The sequence below is a fragment of the Parasteatoda tepidariorum genome, chromosome 7, assembly GCF_043381705.1.
Source record: "Parasteatoda tepidariorum isolate YZ-2023 chromosome 7, CAS_Ptep_4.0, whole genome shotgun sequence".
In the NCBI taxonomy this organism is placed as follows: domain Eukaryota; kingdom Metazoa; phylum Arthropoda; class Arachnida; order Araneae; family Theridiidae; genus Parasteatoda; species Parasteatoda tepidariorum.
Genome location: NC_092210.1, coordinates 13,277,011 through 13,288,168, shown reverse-complemented (window position 1 = coordinate 13,288,168; position 11,158 = coordinate 13,277,011). Strand labels below are relative to the sequence as shown.

Sequence of the window (11,158 nt, the reverse complement as noted above, 5' to 3'; positions counted from 1 at the left end):
ATATATATATATATTTTAATATAAATATTTTTCATGCTGTATTACATTGCAATTTAAAATAAAGTGTTTCTTATTTTAATCGTACAAAAATATAATTACATAATTTGAAATCAATAATTACTCAATATTAATATTAATACTTTCCTTGAATTTGGTGAAAATATCAATTGTGCGTGAATCGGAATTGAGGGCTCAGGAAATTCCAGAGTCGTAGACGTAAATTTCAATTAACGGCTCCATATATTTGGTTCTTATACCCAAGATAGTCACGTAAATTCTAGAATTTCATTAAGAACTTCGGTACTCATCATTATATTCTTTTAATTTTTTTAGTTCCCACAAGATAAAACATTAAAAAACGCTAAGTAATAACTACAAAATTTCATGCACATTACAAATAAACTTTTCTTAATGTTTTTCTGTATTTTTTATACATTCTATTTTTGTTCTATATATTCTATATTCTTAGATATTAGATATTTTTAAAGTCAAATAGGATGGACAGAAATTGCAGTAAAATTGCATATTTTGTAACCATCACAGCAAATTTAGATTTGTGAAGACAGTTTGATTTAGATTTACGAAGATAGATCGATGTAGATTTGTGAATCATGTAGATAACAATTGTGAGAGAATAAAATAGATTTTTATAGCTAGAGAAAGTCATACTGTTGTCATTTACAAATTTAACCTACAGAAGAAAGTAAGTTCTCTCCGTACTTGGGTTTGGAACCAATTTAATGAATGTTATAGTTTACTAACTTTTTTCACTCGAGTTTTTCTATAAATAAGTAAAGAAATAAATAAACAAACAAAACAAATAATTGTTTTTAATAAAGGGTTTTCATGGAGGAGAGATTTTTTCCTTCCAAATACTTTCAAGCGCGGAGGGTAGTGAGTTCGAATCCCACAGAAACCTTGGATATACCTTTGTGTTGTCCCTCTCTTTTTTGTGCTACCTGTTCTTCTACTTGACAAATGAAACCAGTGTTTAGTATTGAATACGGAATCCCGCGTGTGCTTCTGGATAAATAAATGAACATGAATTCAGGCTCTGGTCACGCTTGCTTTGGTAAGGCTAAGACTTTTATTTCTACCACTGTTATTAAATCTTTTGTAATTTTTGAGGAATTGGCTCAATATTATGAGTTACAAAAGATTCTTTATATGAAATTTTAGTGAGGCCTTTTTTTCTTAGTTACGATACATATCTTTCAGTTAGTGGCCGTAAATGAGCGAGTCATGGTGGTGCCTGACAACGGGAGGCGGCTATTTCATATTATTCAGTAACAGAAAGCACAATTTAGAGGACAGCCCAAAGATACATTCAGAGTTACGGCGGGACTCCAACCTTCTACCAGAGCGTTTAGCGGAATGCTGCCAACACTCCTTCATGCTCTTTCACTTCCTAATCAGAATTTAAGGACCAAAAAAAGATAACATATATTTTTTTTATAACCGTCGTTGAGCAGCCGACCCAAATTTTGGGTTTACGTTTACTAATGTTCAACTTCGTAGCCTTGTAGTTTTGAATCCAATCCAGAAGACAAGGGAACTCCTAGATCAAGTATTGGGAGAAATTTGCTTTCGTGGAGGATTTTTGATGGAACTAACCCGCATTTGCGTTACATGGAGAGGAAGACCACGAGAACCTCCCACGGTTAGTCTGACGGGGAAGGGACTCTAACCCGTGATCCGTCTACCACTGAGGATATTTCACTTCAGCACTTTGGTCGGTGCAAGCCGGGTGCGGATTCATATCGACCAGCCATCACTGAATTCGAACCCGGTTCACCTCATTGGAAGGCGATCGCTCTATCCCCTGAGCCATCACGGCTTAAGATAACATATTTTATATCCGTCGTTGAACAGCCGACGCAATTTTGGGTTTACGACTACAAATGTTCAATTCCGTAGCCCTGTAATTTAGAACCAATCTAGAAGACAAGGAAACCCCTGGATCAGTACCCCCAGAGGAATTGATTTGTTATGGGAACATGGAGGACTTTGCTACTAGAAAGATTTAACGTGCATCGGTCATCATTTACTACACGGTGACTCTTCGGCCTGCGGGGATCGAACCCTCGAACTCTTGGACATGGGCCCAGTGCCCTACCAACCAGGCTATCCCGGCCCAAGATAACATATTTGCCTTAACTCTATCTTTGTCACCAATATTGATTGAAATTCAAAATATATTGCAGATTCGTGCATTATAACCAATAAAAGACCTTATCACTTGCAAGTTAATTGCATACTTCCATCACGCATTTAACTTTGAATTCGAAATTCGGGACCACTGTTGAGGAAAAACAACGTAACTCCGCCAAAAACTTTGAAGGATTGAGGTATTGGGTTAGATTTCCGTATCGACTCTGATGTAATGTTTTTATTCTTTCTTTGTGATATTCCTCCATATTTTGAAATATCTGTTCTTCGAATTCTTCGTTTGACGAATGAATATCTGCTTATAAAGGACAGGTTCACATATCATTTCTAGTATACATGTAAAATTTTCCTTTTTGACCATTCATCGGCAACATTTTACTCTCAAACATCGAATTTTTACTCTCAACGCAGTGTATATAAGAGTAAGTTCACCTAAAAGGAAGACATTAACAAGGCAATACTATGTAATGTTTTAACAGAAAGTTGCCTCTTTTTTAAATCAGTTTCAAAGTTTTAAGAACATGGAGATGAAAGTTTCTTGCTTGGTTGTTTGAGGAATATTATAAAATAAATTTGAATATGAAGTATTACTTTTCCTTTTATACCGTGTTAATTTGTTACATAACATTTCAATACTAATTGTTTAGAAATAAGCCATTTTAGTTATAAATAAAACTTGATTTGGTTACAGTTGATGCATCTCTTTTAATATAAGATTCTAAATAATTCGTTATTATTTTTTTTTATGGTTGCTGCTCTTTTAATAGATTACGCTAAACGATAATTTCATTTGATACGTGTTTACGTAATTCTATAGACTTCGTATGTATTTTATGAGTTACAGTTTTACTATCATAGCTTTCAAATTCAATTTGATTTTTCGCTTCCCACCCATAAGGATAAAAAATAATTCTATTTCTTTTTACGCAACATATTTTTTTATTCACTAAAAGCATTCATTTTTCAGCAATGTCTTCTAATGTTTAACTTTTGTAAAAGGAAGTGAAGACTATTATGGATACCAATTCATTTTTCGATAAATATTTTCTTAAATATATTTTAAAAAACTGATCATTATTAAATGCGCTAATAATTAAATTTATACTCTTTATAGAAATATCATTACATCTCAAAAATAAAATATAGAATAGCTCTGTATTTACACGGAGCTCACGTACTCCGTTATTTACTACGAGCAATAATATTTTTTTAATAATAAAAATATGGTTACTAGCACATATTCGGATGGTAAACTGTTAAAAAAAATTTTTTTTCGGCGGAAATTGTTGACGTATTAGTAAATATAATAACGATTATGTAAATATACCTATACATACAGTCCCTGGGAAAATTATTAGACGTACTATAAGTATCGATGTAAAATCTTAATTATCAGGTGATACTATACGGCATTATTGTTTTTACGCAGCTGAAACCGGTTTGCATTTATTTACGTTCGTGTATCAATTGGTTAACATTGTAATGCAATAAGTTAAAAATAAATACAAATAGGAAGCATATAAAAAATCCCCTGAATAAAAACCCATTACATGTATGTCTAAATACAAAAGTATTGCATATGAACTCGTGCAAAACATGCTATCATTAAAAAAAACTACAGTGTGTCTAATAATTTGGTCTAATTATTATAATATAATGATAAAATAAACATTCTATGTTTATATAATATATCGTCGAATTTATATATCGTCTAATTTGTCCAAGGGATACAGGAACGTAAGCAAGTGCAAACCGGTTTCTGCTGCGTAAAAGCAAAAAAGCTGTATAGTATCACCTGATAATTAAGATTTTACATAGAATCTTATAGTGCGTCGAATAATTTGGCCAGGTACTGTAAGTCAAAAATTATGTCTACAATCTTTAAACTCAATAGTATAAAAATATAAGCGTTTTTAGAATAATTAGTTGAGCATTTGTAGAAATAGAATGTTAATAGAAAAGCTTTGCCACTCGAGGATTAACAAAATGCCAATCAAATAGTGACCTCATCTCCTCTGTACTAACTTCGAATCTGACATTCTCAGAATTGCATCGGGATTCTAAAAGAAGATGCTGATCTCCCCCAAATTCCGAGTGGAGGCGCCTCGGCAGTCCATTGGCTGGAAGTTGAGGCCACGCGACCACCACCCCCAACTCAAATTCTCAGTCATGGCCAACGCGGCCAACGAGAGACTTCGACTTGTGTACGGTCTCCTTGCATTTCTTTACTTAGGCCTTGGACTTGATTTCTACCTCACTGCCAGACTTTGGGTATCAGTGATTCCCGCAGAGGAAGCTCAAGAGCATCAACTCAGCATCCTTAAAAGAGAAAAGAGATTTTACAATGAAGAGCGGGATGAACCAAGTGTGGAATTTTTCCCACAACCGCAGCCGACACAGAAAACGGATGGATATGTGTGGCTTACTTCCTATTCCAGGATACCGGTGAGATATTGAAAATTATTTAGTGTTTGCAGGGGTAACAATTTGTGTTAAAATTTATATTTTTATACATTTATTTGGGGACTCTTAGTTATGAGGGTACAATTTCATTCTTAATGTTGGAGGGCTTGAAACTCCTTTACAAAATTAGTTACATATTGAGAATAAAAAGATATTGATATACATATATCAACAGAAGATGTATATCACATGAAGATGTCGATAATTTGATATCGCTGAGATATTGAAAATTATTTAGTGTTTGTATGGGTAAAATTTTGAGAGAAATTTAATATTTAAATATGAAGACCTATTCAAATATTATATGTCTCACATTCATCGATATACCTTTAATTAATCAAACATTAAATTAATCAAATCCCTATATACATTTATCTTTATACCTTTTATCTTTTAATACCTTTAATTAATCAAATTCATCGATATACCTCTTTTATTAGCGATTTTCGTTGTAATAAAACACTATAGTACATAATTATTGATGGTATTATTTAGAAGAATTGCAATTAAATTATGAGGCAGTAAAAATGTTATGTTTTTATTAATACTTTTCGATGGTTATACGATGGTTTCGATATTAATGCTTTTTTTATTGACCTGTATAAAATGTATATATAATATGTAAGCCTACTTTCATTATTTTAAGAATAAGAATGAAATGGGAGATCCAGATGGAGAATGAAAGAACATTCGAACTAAATTAGGATGCACAATGCTCTATGGTTAGTTAGGATGCACAATGCTCTATGGTTGTTACATGATCATTATTTTTTTCATAGCCAGAGCAAGTAAACTATAAAAAATTCCGAAATAAATTATGGTAAAAATTTTCGGCTCTAATACTCGTATTTTTTATCATGAAATCCATTTTAACCGCAACATGTTACGCTAAAAAAATATGATGCACCCTAATTTTTACCGTAATAATTACAGTAAAATCGCTGAATCACTTAATATATAAATATTTAATAATTAACTTATTATTAATATTTAATAATTAATAATACTTAATATATAACACTTAATAATTTAATAAATATTACTTTAAATACGGATGATAATGTAATAAAATACGGATGATGTACTCTAAGTATTTTATACTGTAAGTTGATTCGGAAGTTTCTGCTGTGTAATTAAATACATACTTTATTGCAAAGATCTTCTTAAAAATTCTTCCGTGAAAAATTCGTGTTTAAACTATTTTCGAATAATTAAAACAAATATGTGTGTACAAAGTTCGCAAATGTTTATTATTATGTAAATAAAATAGAGCATGTTGCATAATTATTGCAAATATCATCCGTTATCATGGTAGTTAAATTGTAATTTATGATGCTCATTAAATGTTATATGTTCTCTCTTTGGCAATAAAGATATAGTATAATCCCTATAATTTTGTATGTTTTTTCGAGATAACTGCATAATAAATTTCAAAATTAATATCTATGCAATAATGAATGCATAGATTTGTAACATAATTTGTAATTATTAGAAATTTTTAGGAATATTGTTTTTAACACATAATTTATTTATACGCCAAAAGTAATTAAATTTCCTTCAGCTTTTTGTTATAATGCTGCTTTATTAATCAGGGATGATACTTATCCCGAAAAAATAAGAAACTGTTAGTAAAAATATTTCATTTTAATCTTTCCTTCAATAATACTTACTAAATACACTCACCAAATATATCACAAAATTAATACTCACCTAATACATCACAATTTATTAATAAGTAAAAGGTATATAAAAATTGCATCTTTTGTTACAGTAGTTTCTATATTTTAATAGTAAAAAAATTTACTCTTGTCAAGTGAAAGGAAAATTTAAAATCTTCTTATTTCCAGTTTTTAATCTTTGCCGGGTGAATATCAGCTGATTAATATAAAAGTTTAAAAGTTAATACTTACGAAGAAATTTCAATATACAACACGTTCTGAATTTAATATGGAATTTAATATGGATTTTGGATTAAAATGAATAAAAAAACAAATTTAATTAAATTAAAAAGAAAATTTTTCATTTAATATTTAGATTATTTTTTATTATGCATTATGGGAAATATGACCTGCATATTAAAGAAAATGAGAAATGAAAAGAAAAAATGTAATTAACATAAATATTCGTTTTTAGTAGACTAAGAACTTTGGTAAACTATAACTCATAATGAATTTTTATAAGATTTGACAGAAGTTGGAATTAAAAACACAAACTGAAACAGTTTTAAATTATAAATATATATTGAAATTCAGTAATTAAAACATTATTTAATTAGAATTAGTTTGGAGAGCAATAATTTCTACGTGGCACTTTTATGGAAAGTTATCAGAAATTACGTTAGAAATGTAACAAAATAGTTGAGTAAGTTTCAATGACAAAACTTTGATTTCAGTTAAATAAAATTCTTAATTTTTTTTACTTTTCTCTAAAAGTGAGTACAATTACTTTTTTTATCCTAATAATGTTTCGTTTTAAAAATAATTACTTCTGATTAATATTTATGTGCGTCATATTTAAAGGATGATTTAGTTTTCAGATCCATATAAAATGTTAAAGTTGTGTAGAATATGTGTGTTCTTGAACATTAGTACAATATAAGAACTAGGGCTGGGATAGCCTGGTCAGTAGGGCGCTGGGCCCATATCCAAGAGGTCGTGGGTTCGATCCTCGCCGGCCGAAGACTCCCCGTGTAGTAAATGGTGACTACTGCACGTTAAATCTGTCGAGTCTCAAAGTCCTCCATGTTCCCACAACAAATCAATACCTCTGGGGGTACTGATCCAGGAGTTTCCTTGTCTTCTGGATTGGTTCAAAATTACAAGGCTACGGAGTTGAACGTAAGTAGTCGTAAACCCATGAAATTGGGTCGGCTGTTCAACGACGGTTATAAAATAAAATGTAAGAACTAGGAACTGTGGTGGGTCAGGGGATAGAGCTTTCGCCTCCCAATGAAGTGACCCGGTTTCGATCCTGCGATGGCTGGTCAATAAGAATTCCGCACTCGCTCCGACCACAGTGATGACGTCTGGAGTCCCCTAGCCATCAGGCTAACGGCGGAATGTCTTCGCGACTCTCCTCGTCATGCAATGCAAATGCGAGTTACTTCCATTAAAAAGTACTCCACGAAGGCAACTTTCTCCCAACACTTGACCCAGAGTTCTCTAGTCTTCTGGATTGGGCTCAAAATTACAGTGCTACGGAGTTGAACATTAGTTGTCTTAAACCCAAAAATTGGGTCGGTTGTTCAACGACGGTTATAAAATATAAAATAAAATACATGTACTAGTGATTGTACATGACTATTTGTTTCAAAACAAAATACTTAAATTTAGACTATACTTTAAACTATTGTGACGTCGTTTATTATGCATATGCCGTTTATCCAAATTTTAAATAAGGGCGGAAAATATGATTTTTAATTAGAAATGTACAATTTAGAAGAAAGTAAACTAATAAATGATGCGAAATATTTTTTTTTAAAAACCAAATTAATTAAAATTAATAATATTTTTATTTTTTTTTTAATTATCACATATAAATATATTTTAATCTTTGGCATTTTTTGCGTATTGCAGGATTTTTTTTAAAGTGTATTTCTTCACATTTTGCCATGAAACAAAATGCACAATTACAATTTTCCTAAATAATGCTTTGTCTAAAAAATTACTTTTGATTTCTATTTATGTCCATTATGTTGAAAAGATGATTCAGTTTGAAAGGATATATAAAAAATGTGTAGAATGTGTGCATGTTTGAATTTTACTACTATTACAATACAAGAACTAGTGATTGTACATTACTGTTTACCTCAGCTCAAAATTAATAAATTTAGAACATACTTTAAATGGTTGTTATTATGTAATAACCATCCATGTACATAAATGCTCAAACTTGAAATAATGGAAGAAAAAGTTATTTTTACTTAATGTAAAGCTAAAAAGAAAGTACATTTATAAATGTTGTAAAATGTTTTTTTAAAGTTTAAATTAATTAAACTAAATAAAGTTCTTTAGTTAATTTTTATTATCGCGTAAAAATGGTGTATTTTATTTAAATTTTTTGTATTTTTGGAATATTGTAGGAAATTTTCAAAATGTATTTTTCAAGTTTTCTTTCCATGTCTTATGTAGCAATCGCATACAATCTTTTTATAGCTTAGGGGCTAAATCTTGTAATAGATGGCGCTTGTTAGAGTCGGAAAATAGCAGATGAACACTTACTGTCGAATCAAATCATCACATCAGTTCATATGAGAAAAATGAGCTTCCAAGAGAAGAGTAGTTAGAGGTTGAATTATTGTACATTTTTTCCAACGTTAAATTCTAAAAATAAAAGTAATCGTTCGGAATATAAACTAAGCAGTTGATTCGACAGAAACCCAGAATGAATCGTTTAAACGCAAAAATCAAGTTTTGAAATATTGTGCCATAGTTTAATGGAAAATATATTAATGACCGTCAGATTGAAATGCTGAAAGCGTCGTTTTTAATGAAAACCTAGAACGATTTGTCAAAGAGAATTGATGTAAATAACATGTTTTGGTATAGTAGAAATGTTAAAAGTAATGTACGTAAAAGTGATTCCGGAGAAGTTATTTTTGTTTTAATATCAATATATTTTATTTCAATATCAATATAATTTAAATTATCTTTATTTAAAATGTTGACATTTCGTTTTATGAATATAAAAAATAAATTATTTCAATTTTAATTTAAACATTTTCGGTTTATGATTAGGGAAAATAAATATTCACATAGACTTTGATGTTATTTAAAAAAATTGCAATGACATCAATGCTTTGTTTAATTACTTAATTTCAATCAAAGCAATGATTTTAAAATGTAATAAAGCTAAAAATTTAAAAAAAAACGCTAAAATTTAGGGCTAACTATATTAAACTTACTTCTAAGTTGGATTATACAAATTGCCAAAAATATACGTTAAGTTTATTAAATATCTTTTGCTTGTTAATTAGAATAAAAGTTATTTGAGGATTCGAAAAATTTTAGGAGCATTGGAAGAATTAAAGTTCTCCCGTTTATTAACTGAAAATTTAATTCATTTTTATTTAAAATTTTCATAAAATTTAAGCAAGAAAAATCACGATAAATTCAAATTGAGCGATGATAATTAAGCTATACTGTTGTGTTTTGTAATTTAAATATAAAGAAATCCTAACAAAAATATAAAGAATTTCTTTAATTAAGAAATCTTTAGTTTATGGAAAATATATTTAAATTTCTATTAACAGTTTATAAAAAAATTTGAAGAATATCTTTAGAGATTAGATGAATACAGTATTTTTAATTCCAAATTAATCATAATTTAAATTTTGAATCTCAATTATCGGAATATAAAGAATGAATAATCTTTTTAATCTACATAAAATTATTGAAATGTGGCTATTTTTAGAAGCATTTAATGAAAAGTAATGAAAAATTTTAAAAAACTGATGCACCTAAGCCATTTAAATCTGTGTAACTGTTCATATTTATTATAATCACAGTTTCAATAGCATTAGAATGCATCTTTGAAGGAAAATTAATTTTTTAAAACTTTACTTAGTATTTTATTAATTTTTAATTTAAAAAAGTCTTTTATTCAAATATGAACAAAGAGTTGCATTCATGACGATTATAAGAGGAATTTTTAGTAGAATAATTTGATAAAGTTCTTCGAATGGAAAGTATTTTCCGTTTTCTGCAGAATTTATTCAGAGCAAGAAAAGGGAAAACTTTTTAATACAAAATAAGTTTTGTAAATTAAAATAACGAGATCAGAGCACAATTAAAGAGGCAGAAATATCAATTTCTTTACCTTTTCTTTGTGCTTTATTCACATTGTTTTGCTTTGAACACCAAGTATACCCCACCTTTGTTTGCATAATTGTGTGATAAAATGCATAATCTTGCAAAACAGAAGCGTAAAGATATGCTTGATAATAGAAAAATTACATTATGTTCAAAACGCCGTTTCAAAAGCTCAAAACGTTGGTGTTCTGTCTCAAGAGTCTCCAGACTTGAATTAGTGGTGAAACAGACGTCTGACGTACCATGAGAATGAGTGCCTTTGTTTTGAGTGCTCAAACCGTGTCGACTTTTTTCAGTTTAATAACTATTAAATCTAATGTAGTTTCACCATTATCATATAAGAGTATTATGTCTTAGTTGTTTTTTTAAACTAATTTATGTTGCTGATGTGTTTTTGATTTATTCTATAATAGAGTAAAATTACATCCCTTTTAAAGTTTAGAAATATCCATTTGAAATTTTTATTTAAATTAAAAAAAATAGCAACTCTAGTATTAGAAACGTTTTCATTTGCTTTTAAAAGCGTTAAAAATATTAATATCCTTGCAAAAAATTTTACTGTGGAAAATTTCAAATGTTTTAGAGGTAAATGAAAAATTTCTTACATAATTATTTAAAGTGAAACTAAACTACTAAAGAATTATAATCTGTATACATAAGTTTTAAGACTGTTTAAGTAAATTTCTTTTTTTTCTCTACACTGCCTTAGCCACCTG

General features: G+C 29.4%; 1 protein-coding gene across 1 annotated transcript in view; it reads left to right on the top strand.

Moving 5' to 3' along the window:
- Positions 1-4,285: 4,285 nt before the first annotated feature.
- Positions 4,286-11,158, top strand: part of LOC107445460 (uncharacterized) — a 202,416-nt gene continuing 195,543 nt past the window's right edge. The window contains exon 1 of the mRNA XM_021144441.3: positions 4,286-4,614. Coding sequence (XP_021000100.1) covers positions 4,339-4,614 — 276 coding nt within the window. The 5' untranslated portion in view covers positions 4,286-4,338. The remainder of the gene's footprint in view (positions 4,615-11,158) is intronic.